General features: G+C 42.6%; 1 protein-coding gene across 4 annotated transcripts in view; it reads left to right on the top strand.

Annotated features, from left to right (window-relative positions):
- Cd44 (CD44 molecule (Indian blood group)) overlaps positions 1-20,963 on the top strand; it is an 87,891-nt gene extending 66,928 nt beyond the window's left edge. Inside the window, exons 14-19 of one of the 4 annotated variants that reach the window (XM_059261011.1) lie at positions 103-192; positions 995-1,201; positions 3,702-3,770; positions 7,976-8,047; positions 10,047-10,125; positions 17,953-20,963. In XM_059261011.1, the coding sequence (XP_059116994.1) occupies positions 103-192; positions 995-1,201; positions 3,702-3,770; positions 7,976-8,047; positions 10,047-10,125; positions 17,953-18,157 (722 nt within the window). In that variant the 3' untranslated portion in view covers positions 18,158-20,963. The remainder of the gene's footprint in view (positions 1-102; positions 193-994; positions 1,202-3,701; positions 3,771-7,975; positions 8,048-10,046; positions 10,126-17,952) is intronic. The other 3 variants (XM_059261012.1, XM_059261009.1, XM_059261010.1) reach the window with 3 other exon arrangements.
- The last annotated feature ends 892 nt before the right edge of the window (positions 20,964-21,855 follow it).

Raw genomic sequence — 21,855 nt, 5'->3', positions numbered from 1 at the left:
GTCCATCTGCTATCCTATAGCTAGATCATTCTTGTAAGTGGGTAACAAAGGACTTGTATCATGGTTCCTAAATAACACTAGCTCCATCCCTCATTGAAACAGCACAGAGTTATTCTCAGAACTTCTCTACATCACATGAAGAACTGAAAGAAGACAAAAAGCACCCAACAACTTCTATCCTGCCATCTAGCAGTAAGAGTCAAATCAACTGGCTTTGGCTATTTAGCGGAAATCAATAAGTTATGGGTACTTTGCGGTATCTTTGGTGGTGGTGCATCCATTGCTTGTTTTTATATGTTAATTTTAATTAAAAGGTGTGTCTGGTGGTGGTCTCTGATTCTTCTGCTTTATAGACCTTTCAGAAGCCATTGTACATTACATACAAGCTTTTCTGCTGAATTTTAAAGCTATTAGATTAGTAACCTGGTTTTGAAAATGATTATTGTTTCTATAAGATTTCCCTGATATTTATTACCTTAATATTATTTCTATTTTGTCTTCTGGACCACAATTCCATGGTTTTGGTGACTAAGAAGCAATACCCTTCTGGCACAGGAAAGAAATTAAGTCAGTAAACTCAGGTCTTTTGGATCTTGAACTTATTATTCCAGTTGCAGACAGAATGGTTTCATCTTTCCCTCCAATGGTTTGTTTCTTCCCCTTCCTCAGAGGTGGATCCAACTGAGAAAAAAAGCTCAAAATCCTGTAGCACCTGAGTTGAGTTCATGGTCACAGTGGGATTAACCTCCCCTTGATGACTCAGACAAATCTTGTAACAAATGCCTCTTCTGGGTAGTAGACACCCAAATCTCTTCTGTTGCGTACTATCCGGCTGGTGTCTTTTGTACAACATCGCTTTTGTTCAGTCCCATTTGCATTTGGTCTTGGAGAACAAGGAGAAAGTTGTCTCTACAACTTTACCTCCCAAAGACAAGCACATGGTGGGTGGTGACCATACAGGTATGGGCTTGTCATTGACTCCACCTCCACGCAGCTAGGAGTGGTGGTGAAGAAGGAAGAAGAAGTTCGAGCCTTCCCAAAGACGCAACTACTTCTCTGGAAAGCTACACTCCTCACTACCCAGACACAATGGAAAATGGGACTCTCACCCCGGTGACTCCTGCTAAGACTGGGGTCTTTGGAGAAACTGAAGTGACTGTTGCTGCAGACTCCAACTTTAATGTTGACAGCTCCTTACCAGGTAATTTGGCCATTTGTCATCTGGTCTGCTCCTCTGGAGAAACAACATATGTTTTTCCTATCATAGGGGATATTTTATGTGCAGGTTGTGATTAGATTATTATTTTTTTTTTTTGCCATGGAAATAGTTTTCATCATTGGTCATCAATTCTAGTGCCAGCAAACTTGGACTTATTTGAGATAGAATAATGCCTCCATTTCCTGGTGTAATCTCCATTTATTTTTTGTGACTTGGCTCTCTCTCTTTCTTGCTTTGTCTTTTCTTCATTCTGAGATATATTAACTTGAACCATGTGAAACTGATATTTTTGTGGATCAAAATAGTTTAATATCAGCAATTTCATTCAATTCAGCTAACATATTCTGCCTATTTGGTAAAGCTTAATCAAACATTCAAATGATTTTTATATACTAGTATCTTTTCTTTGAAATTATCTTTAATTGGTGATGGACTGGTTCATTTCATTTTTGGTGAAGGGTTGGTGTGTAAACCTTTTCTACTTATGGTGTGCTTCAAAGTTCATGATTTACTGTTAATAAACTGGGATCCTCACTTTTATTGTAATTGTAAACATATGACTTGTTCAACTAAGTCTGACATGGATCAAGAATGAGATCTTTCTCTCAAATAGGCAATCCTCTTTACTTCTCTTCTGTATTTCTTTGTTTGTATTAAGAAATTAACACTGTAGAAAGGGATAATACAAAGCACTCTCTGTGACTAAGAAACTACTACTCCCACTAGTGCCAATAGTCCAGGTACCTCTTACCACTCAATCACTAACCCATTAGTAATTAATAACCTTAAATACACACACACACACACACACACACATTGTAGAAAGACCCTACCTCCTCACTCTCCCAAAAGACAGGAAAATGGTCTCATGAGAATCACATGTGTAGAACAGACGGCCGTGGTGAAGTTCTGATTGACAGAGGGAAAGAAAACCCAGGATGTCATATGCATGGCATATTTCCTTTGGTTTTCCACTCCAGGGTTTCAGGAAAAGGAGCTTTAAAAATACCCTTCAGCAGTATTGGCAAGTCCAAGCCCCCTTACACTCTGCAGGCTTTTGCGTAGTGTCCTAATTAATAACCTTCTTTCTTCATTCAAACCTCCAAGTGCTGTTGTTAATTCCTACAGAAGCAATCAAATCTAGGAGTGCCACCAATGTTCCCATGCTAAAATGACCCCATCCGTCATGCAACTTAATGGATTTCAATTTGAAATGGCAATCTTAGCTGTAGTTCCTTAGGTGGCTTGCAGAGTCTAATTGCTAGCAAATAAAATGCTTTCTACCAAATCAGTACGCACAGGTACTGATCCCATCTGATCAATGTCAGAAAGGCGGTCGGTCATGTCTGGATTTCCTTCCGTTCTCTGTGACTTTAGTGATGAGTAAGAGGCCTGACTCTCATTCCCCGTTCTCTTCCAGAAGACTCACAAAGTACATTTCTGTCCATACATCTTTCTCAATCTGTACACTTAATGTAAAGCACTGAATCATGCAATGGTAGTGGCGGTGATGGGCCTGGTGATGGTGATGGCTTTGGAAATGGTGATTTTGGTGGTGGGACTCTCAGTGTGGCATTCCGGCAAGTGCTATTGTCTGTTATTATAACCATTATCCGAGGAAAAAAGCTGTCTCTCTCATAAAGTTAGGAGCAGTTACAAGCAGCCCTCTCCTGACCAGGGAATGGTGATGAGCAGCTCACTGTGTTCTCTTTCTAGGTACCTTTGTAATGATCTCTACCAACTTTAGGAGCCCTACTTCTCTGTGTGTGTTTCCCATATGGAGAATCTAAGATTTGATCTTTGGATTTAAATTTAGCCCCTCTTGAGCTTGTCTCCACCTAAAGTTTTCTGGTGATGGATATTTGAGAAGATGGGATCATACCAGTAATTTTTGAAAATGCAGGCAAAGCTTTTGAAAAAAATACCAATTGAGATTCCCCAGCTCTATGTCATTCACATTATTTCACTGTTTTTGTTTTTGTTTTTTGTTTTTTTCACTTAAGTTTGACCTTTCTCCTCTCTGGATAATTTATTTTTCCTTTTGAGTCTTTGCCTCATTCATCCCTAAGATTCTTTTGTTTCAGACACAGAGAAACCTCTTTCATGCTGCATTGTCTGAGCCAGAGTTCACCTATTTAAGTGATCATATTCCAGTATTAAAACCCTTATCCATACTAAGAAGTGTCCCATTCAAAACCCAGCCCTGTGGAAGCATCATACTATTTTCCCCAGAATAGTCCTTAGCTAGGCTCTTGGATTTCTACCCACACCCTAAAGTAATTGGTCTTCCAGGATGGCCTGTGCCGACTCAGTCTCCTTCATTTTGATTAAGGCTCGAGCCCACTCATCAGTGTCTTAAATGTGAGCAGTGACCCCTTCGTTGTTAGCAGACGGTGTCTTTCTGAAAACACGACCCATGGAAGTAAAGATGACAGTGTGAGTGACACACAGCACTGACATTTTTTATTGCCTATTATTCTAGGAGATGGAGACTTGACCATGGACCCCAGGGGGCCTTCCTTCACTGTGACCCATGGATCTGGATTGGATGGTGAGTTTGAAATGTTTAGTCACTTACTATTATAATCACTGAACCTGATGATTGCTAATGAAGCATGAGTCAGTGTCCCTAGAGAATTGTTTTACACTTTAAAAAAAATGTATTTTCAGTCACAGAGAGGGCTTATTAAGTCACTTTGCTGGGCCCCACCCTGAAGTTTCTGATTCAGTAGGTCTGGGGTGGAGCCCAAGCATCTGTATGCCTAATAAATTCCCAGTCACCCTGATACTGCTGGGATGGGTCCCACACTTTGAGAAACAGCATTCTAGAAAAGGAGCTTCCATCTGAAAGGGTCTGGAAGAATTCACACAGTACTTCTGTGCTGGTTAGTGTTATGTCAACTTGACACAAACTAGAGTCATTGATGAGGAGGGAGCATCAATTGAGAAGATGCCTTAGTAGGATCCGGCTGTAGGCAAGCCTATGGAGCATTTTCATTATGATTGATGTGGGAGGGCCTATCACACTGTGGCTGGCACCATTGCTGGGCTGGTGCTCCTGGGTTCTATAAGAAAACATATTGAGCAAGCCACAAAGAATAATCCACGGCCTCTGCATTAGCTCCCGCCTCCAGTCAGGTTTGAGTTCCTGTCTTGGCTTCCCTCACTGGACTGTGATATGTAAGCCAGATAAACCTTTCCTCCCCAACTTGGTTTTGGTTATGTTGTTTCATTACAGCAATAGTAACCCTAACTAGGACAACCCCCATCTACCATTGCCCCCATTTCAGAGTAACTAAGAGAACTCTTTCAACATAAAATTGCTTGGTTTGATTCTCATTCCTCTGGCTATAAATTGAGCAAGATGATCACAGGGTCTGAGATTCAGTGTCTTAGCTGATAATCTTGAGATAGTGTCACAGGGTGCCCTTTAAAGACCAATGACAGAATGAATACCAGGAAAGTGTTTAGCACAATTCCTGGCACCTGATAAAGCAGCTAGCATTTCAGAATTTACTGTATGTCAGAAAAATTAAGCAAAACTTTTCATTTGTACACATTGAACTACATGAAATTGATATTTCAGTAGGGTAAGTAAGCCCAATGCCAAAGTTTAGAGTTCATTTTCTATTAACTCATCTAATTACCTTGCAAACCCTATAATATATAAAAACACTATTATCATCTCCTTATTACAGATGAGGAGACTAAGGAAAGGTAAGAGAAGGTAAACAACTTGCCAAGTTGATATGACCAGAGAGTAGTGGAGCCAGGTTTCAGGCCTGGGGTCTCATATTGCCTTTCCTAAGTCTGGTCTGGAAGAAAATTCCATAATGACCATAATTACTGCCAGACATGCATTATTAAATAGATTGCTGTTGGCCGTGACTCAGATCAACCCCTGAAAACATTACTGCAGGCAGCAAAATCTAACATGAGGCAATCTTACTTCTAATCCCTAATGCTGGGGTTACAGAGAGGCTCTCTAAGCACTTCCTACCACGAGCTCCTGATGTTCACAAATCTATGTGGTCCACAGGAGCCAGGAAATGCATATAAATTAGCATCCTATGCTACGGGCTTGAGTTTGGGACAAGTGCTGCCTCCTGGGTTCAAGCAAATCTGAGGATGGATATTTACATGATGGCTTTGATAACAGCCCTTAAATGTAGGAGCTCTGGGGTATAGGGTTCATTAGAAATGATCCTGAAGTAGAGAAAGATGTTTCGAGCTCACCGGGTCCTTAGCACAGCTAAGGTCTTCTCCAGCTTTTGTTTTCTTGTCAGTAAAAACAAAGATCATGTCACCTAGCTCAGTAATCTAGGTTTTGTGTGGAATGCAAGGTATTGAGAACATAAAAGGTTACTATTTGAAGGCATAGCTCCAAAGCCAAGAGGCCCCTACTACTGGGAGTGTGGTCTGTGGACCAGCCGCAGAGGCTGCACACAGAAGCTCGTGGGAAGGGCCTAATCTTGCCCTATCCGGATACAAACTGGATCAGGGTCTGAGTTGATCTAAGCCCCTCCCCTTCAGCTGGCTTATGTGCTCCACTCTCCACTGTTTTTCTCACCGTTGAAGCCAAGTGAATGGTCTCTGTGCCCACATCTGTGGTTGGGCTCCATCTCCAAACTGGTGTTCCCAGTGTCCTCCCTTGCAGAACTTGTTCTCCAGGCCCGCTCCACCCTGATTGGATACGGAGCTCTTGGGTGCAAGGGAAGCCTGCTGTCTCTGGCCCATCCTCTTGGGCTTTCGCTTGAAGTGAGAATCAGGTGGGTGGAACTGGTCTTTTTCCTCTGGCTCCTCTGCAGGTATCCATTGTTCCAACAGGAGGTTTCATCCTGTGCACACACCTAGATCTTTCCTTGCTGGGAGCACTTCTTTGGAAAAGGAAAATAAATAGATTATGATCTATTAATGGCCTCCCTTTCAAATATCAAAGGCTGCCGTGAGTCAGACAAAAGAGACCAGTGGGAGTGACTTTACCTTTACAGTGGTTTTCAAGGCCAAAGCTCTCCAGTCTGGATGGCTGATACATCATGACTTGTGCTTGCACAAACCTGCCCATTGCCAGGACACTGGCAGCTGGGTAGAAAAATTACCTTAGACTCCTTTGAGATCTGTGAAGCAGAGGCCACTCTCAGAATAGTCTGGGGGCTGTGGAAACAGCACAGAAATTACTTGTTTCCATTCTATGGGAGCTCCAGCAGAGCACCCAACTCTACAAGCTGAAGCCATCCTATATAGTTAGATTTTAGCATCCACTCTGCAGAGTCTAAAGTTCGACTCTCTCAGAAAATATTTTCTTTTAAGCCCAGTCATCCTAGTCAATGGGCTAGTCAAAAAGTCTTGCCTGGGTTTTTCTCCCCTTGGTGACCTTCAGGATTCCAGAACAGGTTGCTATTTAGTGGCAAAGAGTAAAGGAAGAAAGAAAACAGAACACCATGAAGTTTCTTTTGAAATGTGATGTCTTCCTCGTTTTAAAAAGGCATCTGAATTCTGACTCATAGACTGTCTGTCTCCCAGTGCTTCCTTCCAAGTTGAGCTTTTTGTTCATTTCCTTATTTTGTCTTTTAACAGTAGAAAACATTTTTTTCTATTATGTTTCACTGTATTAGCCTAGACCCTAGTAACCTTTTATTTATAGACAGAAAAAGCCAGTGCCCCCTCCCTCAAAGCAATAGTAGTGTTCATATTAGTGCCTATAAATATTCATCCTAGTTTGCCTCCTATTGCTGTGATAAGACCATAACCAAACCTTTCTTTGAGGAGGAAGCTTTATTTGCCTTTCATATCCTGAGTCATGGTCCACTGAAGAAAGTCAAGGCAGGAACCTGGAGACAGATACTCAAGCAGAAGCCATGGAGGAGAGCTACTTATGGAGTGCTCCCCCATGAATTGCTCAACCTGAGTTCTTTTACCACCCAGGACCACTTGTCCAGAGTGGCACTACCTGGTGAGCTGGGCTCTCCCATCACAATCATTAATCAAGAAAAATCCCCCATAGACTTGCCTACAGGTGTTGTGATGGAGGCATTTTCTCAATTAAAGTTCTTTCTTCACAGATGACCCAGGCTTGCTTATATCAAGTTGACAAAGAGCTAACTAGCACAATGCATGTGATTTTTAGATTCACTTTGGACTTTCTGAAGCAAATGAATACATTAGGGATATTATTAACACGAAGACGTTGTTTCTGGAGGTTTGGAGCTAAGCTTGAGATTTTTGTATTGGTAGTAGGCTCCCTAGTGATGGAGTCTTGCTGGTCTACAGGACCACAAATTGTAGGCAAGCTCTTAAACACAGAACGTTGTAACTACACACAACTACTATTATCATATACTTCTTTACGCCTCTGTAAGACAAGAATGAAGGTGTTTCTGTTATGATCCTCGTTTTATAAGTGAGAAAACAGAGGGTCAGAGATGATAACTTAGCCTGGCACAAGTTGCTGATAAATTAGGTTCTAAACTCATGGTCGACCAACACTGGAGCTCAAGTTCAAACACTGCCCATCACTGTTCCTTGAAACAAAAATAAAATTTGTAAGCCTTAGCTTAGTCACACTGAACTTTCTTGGGAGGTGAGGAAAGAGATAATATCTTTTGCCTAACACTTTATAAACGTCTGTGTCTTGAATCTATTTATAGTGTCTAGTGAGGCAGTGGTTGGAGGGTAGCCCAGGAGAACGCTCTGGAAGGAACTCCTGGCTATACATTCCAAACCTGAGCTGAAAGAGCTTGTTGCTTTTCCCCTTAGGACACTCAAGTGAGAGTCAAGACGGTGGAGCCAACTCAACTCCTGGTCCTGGGAGGAGACCTCAGATTCCAGGTGAGTTTCACACCATGCAGCAAAAGTAAGATAGTTACAGTAAGATTCTCAGCATGTCCTAGGAGAGACTTCATCAAACGCACGTCTGGCACCTCTTTGCAAGCTTAAGGAGAAACAAAATTGTAATACTGTCTTTGTAGGAAAGGAGGGAGCCCTCTCTTTTACCCCTCTAGATCCCTGTGTCCTGGATGAGCTCACACTGAGGCCTCCCTCAAAGAACTGGTGTGTCAGTCACTAAAGCATCCTTCCCACATGAATGATCATGCAGAAGATTCATGGCACACCCGGGTCCTTCCTATCTCAACCCAGTTTCTCCTATATTTCTAGGACTGGAGATGAAATGCGTAATTCCCTTTGCATTGGCAGGCAGGGAGGAAATACTGGACTGTCTGTGTTGGGTGGAGTGAAAACATTCTTCTGCTCCCCAAACTACTTTTCCTTGAGGAACAGTCTGTTAATTCAGCCAGAGGAAACTTTTTAGAAAGTATTACATGTGCAGGGAGGGAGCTTTGACATCTGACTGTCCCATGTTGCAAGATTTAGCATTTGATTCAATTTCTTCTTTTAGCTTGGGGTTGAAACTGAGCATGTGTAAAGGGGGGATTCCATAAAGGAAGTTTCTCTTAATGTTATAAACTACCCCCTTTAACTCTTTCTTTGGGGGAACTCCAAAGCAGCTTCTCTCGTGGGCCTTACTCCTTTCCTCTGCTTGCTGGCCATCTGAGGAGGCAGAACATGTAGAAAGAGGGAGTGGACTTTTAGGGAGAAGCAGGCAGGGGTGGACAGGCTGGATTCAAGCAAGTGGATTAATCCCAGTATAGTGAAAAGGAGTGTGGACCACTCAGTGCTGGAGGTCAGGCAGAGTGAGGCAAAGAACAAATATGGCATCATCCCCACAGTGCCTCTACTTCCTTGAGGTGAGCCAAAGAGGATGCACAGTCTGACTGAGGAGGAAAACAAGACTTCTGAGGAGAAGTGGACGGTGACAACTCTCTGTCTGTCTTCTTCGTCAAGCCCTTGTTTACTGCACACATCTGCAACTGAATTGATTTAACTTGTCAGTCTTATTGAAGCCTGAGTTTAAAACATGTGCATAATATTGCATTCCTCCACAAGTGGTGCACAATTATCAAATAAACTTTAGGAAATACAGCTTAGCAAATGGATGGGAATGCAAATCACTTACTCTCTCACTTCCTGAGAGTATTTAAGTCACCATCTTAACATGTTCTTCCTAATAGTTTTTTTCAAAGTAATTTATTTAAAAACTGCTGTATGCTGTGCAGTGAACATTCTCTGTTGGTCAGTTCCACTCTCTCATTAAATATCTTTCCCTTGATTATAGCACATAACAAAATGACTTATTTATCTAATCCCTCACCATTGGACATTAGGTCAGTTTCAACTTTCATGGTTATAAATAGCACAGTGATGGACATCTTTACAGCCAACATTGAGCTCCTATAACTTTTTGGAAGTATAACTTCTAAATCAAAAAGCATGAGTATTTTGGGATCTGCTGTCAAGTGGAGCCGAATAACTGGAATGAGGGTAGAAATCTACTTTAACACTCGCCATCAGAACGTCCTTTGCCCACTAAATTATGAGTTCCATCTTTGTTTTGAATGATATGTAAGGCAGATGCTCTTACATAGACATGGAATGTTTCTGTCAAGAGAAATAGAAGTTTCCTTTAATCTACTTAACATTTCACCAAAAACACGTACAGGCTTCAACAGGCTGTTTGATATGTTTTTGAAAAGATTTTTCTTCTGGCAGGACTTGACTAACTTGATAAAAGATTAATGCAAGAAGTCTGTTGGATGGATCATCTACAGCAAAGCTTGTCTTAGACTATTCCAGCTGTACCCGGTGGTCAGACCGCTCTTTAGAGTTGACCGGGGTTTTATTTAGAGCAGAACATTTTTTAAGTTGCATTCTTTATTTCATAAAGTATGTCTGTGAGGCTCATGTATGTTCTTTGGTTCACTCTCACCAGAATGGCTCATCATCCTGGCATCCCTCCTGGCACTGGCTCTGATTCTTGCTGTTTGCATTGCTGTCAACAGTAGGAGAAGGTAAGAGAGGACCCCTTCAGCTTTCCACTTTGAGGGGTGCTGTAGCTTGGGCTTTCTATCTGCGCTCTGATTGTAGCCTTGGCACCTGGGGCTTGTTAGACATACAGGGTTTCCCACCAGACTTCCTGCATCAGAGCTTGTATTTTAACTAGATCCTGGGGAGTCCTGTGCATGTCATAGCTTAAGAAGCCTTTCTCTGCCCCATTCTTCATAGAAATAAAACACCACAGTCCCTCCTTTGAAACAGTAGTTGAATCCTACTGTTCTTAAATTTTCTGTGGTTAAACCCTATGGTGACTATCTGATAAAATTATGAAATATGTCACTGGGAAGTCATATAAAGTATATATTCAGCCATTGGCTCATTAAACAAGCATTTACTAAGTTCCTTCATGATCCACAAAATGCTGTATAACAAATTAAGAATTGGTCTTCTTCCTTTGACCACTGAAAGCTTATAGAACCTTCTAGAATCTTTGCTCAAACTTGGCATGGTTCTTTTGTTTGTTTTGTTGTTTGTTTCTCTATAAGGATGTTATTTTGTGTTTTCTGAAAGTTTCAGTTGAAGGGATTCAGGGTGTTGCCTAGGAAAATCTTTATCACAGTGAGGTTTATGAAGCAATGATGAAATTTCCTAGGCAAGAGAGTATGTTCAGCACCACAGAACAGGCAAATGGGCTCCTCACATCCCTGAAGCCCCTCTCCTCCACCTTAACAAAGGCTCAGAATTCGGAAAGTTATTTAAGTAATGTATATATTTAATTAATTTATAACTAGCCTCCCACTAGAATGCTACCCAATGTGCAATGCAGAACCATAGTTACTCTAGCATCAGGAGATGTGAACTTTAATTCAGATACTCCAAATAAAATCTAAGTCTGTGTTCCTTCCCAGACACTTGAAAGATTCATTGTATTTCTTCCCCAAGCGTCTGCTGCAGACATTAAGCTTTCATAAATATCCTTTGTGATTGCCTCATGGAAGGTTAGTCTTCTTGCTAATCTGGCTTGTCTTTGCAGTGTCTCTAAATCATCTTACAGCCTCCCCCCAAATACCTCAGATCCTGAGAAGTCTGGAAAGAATTGTACACTTCGTTGTTGTTGTTGTTGTTGTTGTTGTTGTTGTTGTTGTTGAGAAGCAATAAGCAACTATTTCCAGTGCCCAGCACAGTCTTTATAGGCTTTCTCAACATCTGCAGAAACCAAGTAATGCTTTTTCACTGTGCTTGGAGCTAATTAAAGTGCTCACGCAAGTCACAGCGTTGCTACCCACATACTTCGAGAGCATAACGAAAATATTAGTCATGAGCACTGACCACATACAGAACCCAAACTGGGGGAAATCTAAGAGATCTCCTCTGGGCTCCTACGACTAGATAGGAACAGGTTTATTTTTAGTTCAACTTAAATATGTAAGTTGGGGAAGCCCTTCAAAGAGGTTTTATTCTTCCTCTTGGCTTGCTTGTTTTCTCTTGGATTATTTTTGCTCAATTAAATATGAATTTCCTTTTGTTTGGAATCAGTCTTTGATTCCAAACCCTAGGATGTATCACGTATACAGTCCATAAGCTTTGCAGATGTCACCATGGAGATGTCCCCGATGCTGTTGATGTGGGAGGCCCTCCCCAAGTATCTCAGCTGTCCCTGAGAGCAGTTAGAGTCTGCACATTGTGGCATCTTATCCCACATGGTTCCCTGTCTCCTTCTGGCCTCTCCTCCTCTTGTCTCCAGGCCAGCCATCACCCTAGCAACAGGCAAACAGGGACAGGCAGGATCTGGCTAAACCAGCCTCTCACCGGGAAAGCAGCTTCATGGACGCCATAAATTACTGTGTCCTGATTTGATAATTGAAAACAGATTTGCCACACTGCTGAAGGGTGGTTAACGGCCGCACAGGCCTGTAATGTGTGTTGTCTTCCTAAAGCTAATAGCCCATCTCTAATCCTGTTAGGAGGCAGGAGCCTTTCTGCTTTGAGCACTGCATTTAAGAGAGATATGGAACCCTATTTTCATCAAAGAAAGTTGGGTGGAAAATGAGGCCTCCAGAGGGGATTCATTTATTCAACAGCATCCTTTGCAGGCTTCTGTGGCTGTTAGCCCTGCTGAGGAATGAGGAGAAAATGAAGACCTTGTCTCTTCTTTAAAACAGTGAGACTTAAATGTGCTGGGGCCTCAGACCTACTGAGAGCTGAGAAGATGGTTCAGTTAGTGATATATTGCTTAGCACAAGTGAGGGCCTGAGCTTCATGCCCCCAGAACCTACACAAAAAGCTGCTCATAGTGTGGGAGCTAACAATTCCAGCACTGGGGAGGCAGATACAAGAGTCTCTCCCTGGAGCTTGTTAGACAGTCAGTCTAGCCAAATTGGTAAGCTCCAGATTCAGTGACTCAGAAAGACACCCAACATCATCCACCTTTGGCCTCCACACTCATGTGCACACTTGTGCACACACAACACACAGACACATGCACACACACCTGTACACACACAGACACACACACATGCATACATCAGACCTACACATACACACACACACACACACACACACACACACACACACACATACACACACATCCTACCAATTCCACCCAGCTGCTATCAAGCACATCCTTGGTGCTCAATGCATCAGCCACAGATACTAACACCCAAGGTCCATGGCAAAGTTCACTGAGAGTCACAGCATCTTAAAGGTGCTGTTGGGGAAGAGGATCAGAGAGGTGGCTTAGCAGTTATAAGCACTGGCTCTGGACCTCTGTACTCTGCAGGCACCAGACACATATGTGGTACACATACATACACGCAGGCAAAGCACTCATGCACATAAAATAATAAACAAAACCATTTTTTAGGAAAGATACTGATGGTGGGGGGTGTTTCACAATTTCCTTAACTTTTCCCACCACTAACATGATCCATACCAGGGCCCTTGAATTACGGCTTTCTGTACTTTCTCTGCTCCTTGTATGGGCAGGTTGCATCAGGAGCCAGTTGGGTTGGTAGATATTGGATGGGGCCCAATAGCAGCAGCCTTTAGGTGCCTTCCCCTTGAAGAATTTCCATGCTGTGTCTAGAGAGGAGAAAAGCCACGGGACCTTGCCAAAGAAGGCTTCTGAACTCAGGACTGCTCTTGAAAGATTCTGTGCTGGCTGTGCAGAACCAGCCTCATCAGCCTTCTCTTCATGAGAATAATGGTCTTCAAGAACCTCTCCTTAGTAACACGTCTCCAAGATTTGGAAAGCTTTGCCTTGTGTTCTACAGCACCCAAGCTCCTTGTGATCTTTGTGATCTGTGCTCGCCTGAACTGGTTCTGCAGCCTAATACCATCCATGAGACATTCTCCATACCCACTGTCTAATCTACAACCATAGCCACTTTAGACTCATTCTACTGCAGAAATAAGAAGTTTCCCCCTCAGGCAAGATTGTTGTTTAGAAACGAAGTGAGTTGAAGGAAGGGAAGGTCATATTATAGAACAGGTCTCGAGGCACTCAGGCTGCCATCAATAGAGAAGAGAGCGGCATGACAAAGCATTCGGCTGTGTGCTTTGAGGTAGCTGGAGGATTCATCATAAGGATGACTTTTGTTAAACTTTAAGAAGTGAATTTTAAATTATACTTATTTTAAATTTGACGGCATGTAAGACTGGGTGGGCATGGTGGTACACACCTGAAATCCTAGCAAGCTGAAGCTGGAGGACTATAAGTTTGAAACCGGCCCTGTCTCAAAACAAACAGGTCAAACAAACAAGCAAATAAATAAATAGCCACAAGTGGCTGGTAGCTACTTTCTTAAATGGCACAGTTCTAATACACTGCAAAAAGCATTCATAAACATCTGAATGGGTTTTTAGATAGAAAAGCCATAAAACCCATTACCAAGTTATTTGTCTAAGTTGAGATAAATTCCAGGATACTATAAAAGTAAGTGTAAGGGCTAGTTAGTAATAAGCCTGAGCTAATGGCAAAGCAGTTATAATTAATATAAGCCTTTGTGTGATTATTTGGGTCTGAGCAGCTGCAGACTGGGCAGGAGACAGGAAAACCTCCAACAATGTTATATAAATTCAGTGCCCCCCCCTGCTTTGCCCACCATTTCCAAGGCTGGCTTGCTCCCTCTCCTGCATTTGCCGAGTGCTCTATAAGTGCTTGCAATTCAAGGGATGCAATGAATTTTTGTGAGGACCTCCAGTCTCTAAGCCATGACTATGATGATACCAGCTACAGTGTGGCATAAGACACCACTCTTTGATTCAGCCTGTGGCTTACAGAGCCTCTTCAGCATCCATCTTCTCTGCTGAGCCCTATAACTAAGAAGAATGAAAAAATAACAGTCTTTTGAAAGTGCTCATTAAATGCCCAAAGCCCCCAGGACTGCACTGTTTCTTAGGAAAAGCCCGAGTAACCTTCCTGAAAAACCTTAGGCAGGTAGTAGAGACAGAAATCTAGAGGGCTGTGGGTCAAAACAGTGGGCTTGCCTACACATCTTCTGTTACTTGCCTTCAAATCAGTTTTTTCCTTTAGAGCATTGATTCTCAACCAATGGGTTGCAATCTCTTTGGGAGCTGAACAATCCTTTCTCAGGGGTCACCTAAAACCAACTGCATATTGGATATTTACATTTACATCAGGTTTTATTAAGATTCATAGCAATAGCAAAATTACAGTTATGAAGTAGCAACAAAATTAATTTTATGGTTGGGGTCACCACAATACAAGGAACTGCATGAAAGGGTCGCAGCATCAGGAAGGTTGAGGACCACTGATTTAGAGTAACAACATTAATCTGGTCCTGCCTGCATGCACAGGCATATTTTTATACTGACAGAGCACTTCCCTCTGCTTTTCATTCTACCTCTCAACTCTCTGGTTGATAAGCAAGAGAGACTTAGTTAAGTTAGGCGACTTTCCTCTGAGAACACAGGCTATGCCACCTGAATTTGGAATAACACAGCAATGCGCTCCAGCCTTTGAGTCATCTTACCAGTGCATAGAGGAAGGCGGGAGCTGGGCTGGGCTGATTAGGGTCAGAGCCTGGTCCCTAGCAGCTCCAGCAGCGAACTTACTCGCCCATTCCCAAAAGGCCAGTTCAACAAGTAAGTCCCCATGAAAAGCAGAGAAAGGAGAGGTAGTCAACATTGGGAAGAGGAACAAATAAAGCCATCCGACCCACCCACCCCGGTCCATCTTCAAAGTTCAGACATGAGGTTAAGGTTTAAACAGAGGGCAAGAGGTATGGACAGCTAAGTGACTCTGGTGAAGACATGATCCCACCCATCCTTGACCCAGCATTGTCTTGGCTCCAGGCTGTCCTGCAGGGCAGTTGTTACAACTTCTAAGAACTATGTGAAATCTCTATCCCAAAGACAAGGCTGACCCCAAGATTTAGCCTTTTTCTTCCCCCAAGTATGAGATTCTTAGGGAAATTCTAATTTCTTGAGGTCCCTTGTTTCAACAGTGATAACCGAAAGGAGGGGCACAAAGGTCTCTATAGGATGTCGTCGTCCCTGTCAGGGTGGTTACAGTGAGTGCAGCTGAAGAAACCACTAGAATTACTACCACATGGTTTTCATCCTATTAACAACCACACCACAGCCAGCACTTCCTGAATGCTTACTATATTCTAGGTTCTCTCCTGATTATCCCAGGCTTTGTTTTGTTCAATGCGCATTTTTCATATACTGTAAATAGCAACAGTAGACTGACTATTGAGTGCCCTCTGTTTGAAGTACTTGTCCCCATCCTGTGAGGCTGATAGTCCTCACAGGGCATAAACTGAGGTTCAGAGAAGTCAAATGAGCTGCTTCAGGTCACACAGCTTTAAGATCTCAATATGGAGCCCTTCACCATGCACCTCGCAGTCTATGTGGACCTCACCTACATGCCCAGCCCTCATCCATTTGTTTCACAGTTGGAACATCTTTCCATTCACCCTTCCCCACACCTAGGCAGGAAGATACAGGGTCTGTTTCCTGTTGAGACAGTATATTTTCCACTTCCCTAAACAGGAGATTAAAGTTTATGGCCTTGGCAGTCTTACAGGGGAGAGCCCATGATCACAAATAATAGACGTTTTGACTCTAGACCACAAAATATTCAGCAGCAAAGAGAAGTGTTCCAACTTCATTCTGTTTCCAAATCTTTGGCACTGGCAGGGCCAGCCGGAGCCCAGCCTTTTCAGTCCGAAGCCCAACATTTGAATATGGACTCTGTCATTCTTACTTCTTCTGTGACCTCAAGCAAGCCCTTCGAGTGCTCTGGACCTCAGTCCCCACTGCTGCAAAATGGGACAGATAGCCGCTTTAATAAGGGTTATAGCAAATGACTTGTACTTTGCCTGGAATTGACCACACATTTAATAAGTGCTCATCCATTTTCCCTCGTCATAGTCGGGAAGCTATAAAACTTTGCTTCCATTAGCCGAATCTAACTGCTCTATGCACAGCAGTGATCAGGTTACAACAAAGAGGAAGCTTTGAATGAGGCTGTGTGGGGCCAGGCTGTGCTCTCAGAATCACAAGGGCAAGGTCAGAGTCATACTTTTCCATAGAAGTCCTTCTCCTGCCTGAGAATCTTGAGTAACACTACTAAGAAACCTGATAGTGACAACAAATGGTTTTCCTTCCGTTGGTATTGAATGTCCTATAGCAGGACTATGAGATAGTTAACCAACCTTAGGGGGAAAAATCAATATGGCCTTATCCTTCTGGACCAGTCTTGGTTTCTTACTCTCTGTACGTGTTGTAATAATACTGACAAGGCAATGGGGTGTTGGCAGAAAGAGGAAGTAGCGGAACTTTCTTGAATACACAGATCAAAATGATTTATGATCACAGTCGTCATAGTTTATCTGAGGCCGCGGAACGTTAATGCTTCAGAGGCAAACATTTGCACTGGGCAGTACGAAGGAAGGAGAATCCGGACTCCACAGTCAGACGGATCAAGATTTGAATACTGACTCTTTGCTTGTTGACTAACTTAGAAAGACTGCTGGATTTTCAGACCCCCAAGAATGTCTTCAACTATAAAGGGGATGGGGTAGAATAATAGCTTTGGGTTCCTAGAGTCCTGATTCTCAAAGTTGACTGTAGCAGAAGCCTCCACAGTGTGGTGGTTTGTTTTTTGATTCAGTACCTAGAGCATCATGCATGCTAGGCAAGTACTCTACCACTGAGCTATAAATCCCCAGACCTCTTTGCCTTCCTATTTTATGACTGGGTTTCATTGAGTTATCCAAGTTGGTCTTGAACTCATTTTGTAGTCCAGGAAGGCTTTGATCTTGTGATCCTCCTGTCTCAGCCTCCAGAGTAACTGCAATTATAGTCTGTTAAACCCCAGATCCTGGGTCCCACTGCTTTCTGATTTATTCTTCAGTAAGCAATAGAGTTGATAATTTCCATGTCTGAGAAGTCCCCAGGTGCTTCTGCTGCTAGGCTAGGGACCTCACTTTAAGAAGTGCTGGTGTCAGCTGGGCAGTGGTGGCACACACCTTTAATTCCAGCACTTGGGAGGCAGAAGCAGGCAGATCTCTGTGAGTTCAAGACCAGCCTGGTCTCCAGAGGGAGTTCCAGGACAGGATAGGAGTACACAGAGAAACCCTGTCTCCAAACAAACAAACAAACAAACAAACAAACAAACAAATGCTGGTGTTAAGAGTTAGGAAGGCCAAGTAGAAAAGGCACCATGCTCAGTGCTTAGCACATGGGAAGACAATGTTAAGTTGTCCTGACGATCAAGGCGCTATCCCCAGTGGTGTCAGTCACGACGATGATGGTTGGTGGGTCGATTGATTGTGCGCCTTTTCTCAGATGATGTTTTTAAAAATCAACAGATGTGGGCAGAAGAAGAAACTGGTGATCAACAGTGGCAACGGGAAGGTGGAGGACAGGAAGCCAAGCGAGCTCAATGGGGAGGCCAGCAAGTCTCAGGAAATGGTGCATTTGGTGAACAAGGAACCATCAGAGACTCCAGACCAGTGTATGACTGCTGACGAGACCCGGAATCTGCAGAATGTGGACATGAAGATCGGGGTGTAGTGCCGACACCATTAACTTGGAAAGACACCAAAATTGAAGACATGTCATCACTGGGAGCTGGGACCCTTAACAGATGCAATGTGCTACTGATTATTTTTTATTGGGGATAGTTTTAGCTTAAAATTGTCTATTCCTTTTACTTTTTTAAAAGTCCGTTCCAATTTTTCAAAACAGCATTGCTTTCTGAAATGAGGGCCCAAAGAACACTCCATTAAGAATTTGACTTTTCCAGTTCCTTCCTAGAGGTCTTGCATCCCCAGGGTATGCTATGGATGGTTTCAGCAAATGCATATTCTTGGTCCCTATTGAACTTTTTCCCTACCCTAAGTCCCAGGTAACAGCCACCAGCTAGGGACTTGCCCCAGGGCTTAGAGGAATTGATCTCTGGGAGGAAATTTGAATGGGTCCATATTTCCTCTTCAGCAGTCCAGTCCTTGGGCATTGCTTTCCAGTGGGGTGGGAGATCAGGTGTACTGGTTACACACCCTTTTTATAGACTCCCCTCTCTACTGGAAAATTTTCAGATGCTTCTGAGAGATCCCCAAAGGGTGACGCTATTTATCTGTAGTAAGCTATTTATCTTTGTTTTTGAAATATCAAACCCTGGAGGTCCTTTGTTCAGTATGACTTTTTTTTTTTTTAGTTTACTTTGTCAGAAGCATAACAGGGTATAAGTTGATTCATAATAAACACCTGTCCATCTTCCATCTTGACCTATTGCGCTGTGGTCCTTCAGTTTCTGAACCACGAGTCTTGAGTCCTCATGGCATATCAGGATGACCCTAGAATGGTCCTCCTAAACCTGGTTAGAGCACCTGTGCCAGACTCGGATTCACCCAGCAGAATCTCATAGAAGATCAAGGAAGGAAACACTGTTTTGTATCCAGGGCTATCAAAAGAGTTTCTCTCCTACTCTGGAATCAGAATTGTGAGTAGGAAAGATTCAGTCCCTTCTGTGATTTGGTGGCCACCCTTTTCTTTTTCTTAAAGGGTACATTAAGTTTCTATGTCCGACAGTTTTTAGGGTCCTATTTCAGAGAAGCTGATCCTATAGTGGCTTCACACAAGAGTATGGTGGGGACTTGTGACACCTTATAGTAAAAGGAGAAGCCAACAGAAACTCAAGTGTAGACAGTGAGCAGTAGATTGGCATAAGGAGGGTGTGGTATACAACCCATCCCACTATTTCCATGGATGTGTTTGTTGACATTTCACAGACCAGTTGGCACTCAGAATGATTTGCTTGGGAATCCCCCAAAAAGCCACAGGGCTGCCCACTACTGGAATCTTATCACCGGATAAGCAGCTTTATGATTTAGCAAAGGGAGAATGGCATTACCCTCCAGCCTCATATTTTTTTTTACATACTGGGTAAATGTTTGGTGGCATTTATTCATCTGCCAGAATGTCCCATTGCTCCTGGATCTTCCCAGGTTACTTGTAGAAGAAATTAAATCTATAAAGTAAGGCTTCCTGTAAAATGAGACTTCCTTCCTAAGGCTCCCATGATGTTACTGTTGACTAAATTTATATGTTTAATATTTTTTTTTTCAAATAAAAAATAAACAAGAGAAAAATCTCTGCCTAACTCAGATTTGAGTTTCTATCAAGAGTGGACTCAGGCTTTATTTAAAGGAGATGCACAGACTTTCCATACTCATTCCCAGCCTCAGCTCTTCCTATGCACAGACTTTTCAACACTCATTCCCAGCCTCAGTTCTTCCTACACGCCTTTCAGCCTCCCTCCTTCCCTGATCGCCTTTCCCCCAATGCCATGGCTTCCACAAACTTCCTTTTTCTTCCTCTGTAAATGCTATTAGTCAGTTCTGTATTTAGATGCCTAGTTTTCGTTTTCTTTTCCAGTTGAAATAGACATTAGGTGACTCTTTGTTTTTCTCCACTGGTGTTAGAATGTCCCCTGTTCTTGTAGCTGTCCTGGCCTACCACACTCACAACAGGCTCACTGGGGCTCTTTAATCTGTATGTAGCAAGCCACTCTAGGATTGGCTATAAATGGGCTCTTCCAAGCTCTCCTTGATCCCTAGATACACAAGGAGATCATATAAGTCTCAGAGCCAGAGATGATTCTCTACCCATTCTAGACATGACCACCAGTTGGGTTAGGGTAGGATATTCTTTGCCAAGATGGTTATGGTTCTGGGAGCATAATTTGACTTGGTGTTATTCCTACCAATGACTTGCTAAGTGATACAGGCTAAGTCATTGAACTGGGATCTTGTTAATACAAATAAGGGGCAAGCATTTAGTGATTTTTATAAAGTAACATGAACACTTCAGATGCCATTTTTACCAGCAATTGTGAATCTCTCATGTATCCTGAAGGCTTTCTTTCAATTAGCCTTGGGTAAAAATCAAATGAGGCAAAAGATACCTTCACATCTGTATTTTGTAGGTTCTAGCTAGATAAGATAGATGTTTCCAGATCCTTTTTTAAAAAAAGCTTTACATTGACATCCATAACACAAAGAACTGGCTTTAGAGCTAACATCCATTCAAGACTGTTGTAACAAAGTAGAAGGAAGAGCCACCTTCTTTGGAAAAGTAAAATGTTCAGAAGAACAGGAATCAACCACTCTTACATACTATGTCTTTGTGTGAGTCTTCTGTAGTGACTTTTCAGTCATAGCCTTATATATGTATGATGACTTTTGCTATTGTCCCTTTGATTTTTCAGAGACCAGCCTTTCTTTCTCTGGTTTTTGTATATTTATTGGCTGACCAATAATAATGAGGAAAGCATGATGTGTATATTACCCAACTGAAAATGTACTGGAAAACATTAAAAGGTCATGAGAAATGGAACCCACGGTCTCTGATGTGAAGGGCCTGAGAAGTGGAGAGGAACAGATAGTGATTGTCCGGATGTCTGTCTGAGTAATATGCAAGAAGTCAGAGGTTTCTGAGGTAGCTGGAATCAAGCTCCTTTTTTTGTTTTGTTTTGTTTGCATGTGTACAGAAAAAAACATGCAGGAGTGGTCGTATATTTGGAAGCCTAAGGTTGATGTCAAGGTCATCCCTGATGGGAAGCCTAAGGTTGATGTCAAGGTCATCCCTGATGGGAAGCCTAAGGTTGATGTCAAGGTCATCCCTGATGGCTCTTCCACCTTATTCATTGAGGCAGAGTCTTTAAATCAAACCCAAAGTTCTCCAATATGGCTAGTCTTGCTAGCCAACTTGCTCTGGGGTTTCAGGTGAACCACTATGCCCACCAACATTTTATGTGGGTTCTGGGGATCTGATCTCCAGTCTTTATACATGTGGTATAAATATTTTAACCCCTGAGTCATTTTCCCAGACCCGGAACTCTTGATTACCCTGCCTCTATCCCCAAGTGCTGGGATTACAGTGATGTACCACCACACCAGGTTTCCTCTTTCCTTTTTCTTAAAGAAAGAAACAACAACAATAAACCAGCATCTAGATGAGCTTCCATCACTTAAAATTAGTGTTGAGGAAAAGCTTGACCCCATAGGCGATCTGTTGTTCAGAATAATGTTAAGCAAGTCAGATGCTGTGAAGTGTGACTTCCTAAAATACCCAGAGCTGCCTTTGGGCTCTCAGTTTAAGAGAGTAGTGGACATACCTCCATTCCATCCATCACAACAGCTTCTTGACCACAATGGCAGTGGGACTGTAGCTCAGTTGAGAGATTACTTGCCTGGCACACACAAGGGCCT

Source organism: Peromyscus eremicus, chromosome 4, assembly GCF_949786415.1.
Source record: "Peromyscus eremicus chromosome 4, PerEre_H2_v1, whole genome shotgun sequence".
In the NCBI taxonomy this organism is placed as follows: Eukaryota; Metazoa; Chordata; class Mammalia; order Rodentia; family Cricetidae; genus Peromyscus; species Peromyscus eremicus.
The sequence above is the reverse complement of the archived record's forward strand: the minus strand, read 5'-3'. Positions and strand labels throughout refer to the sequence as shown.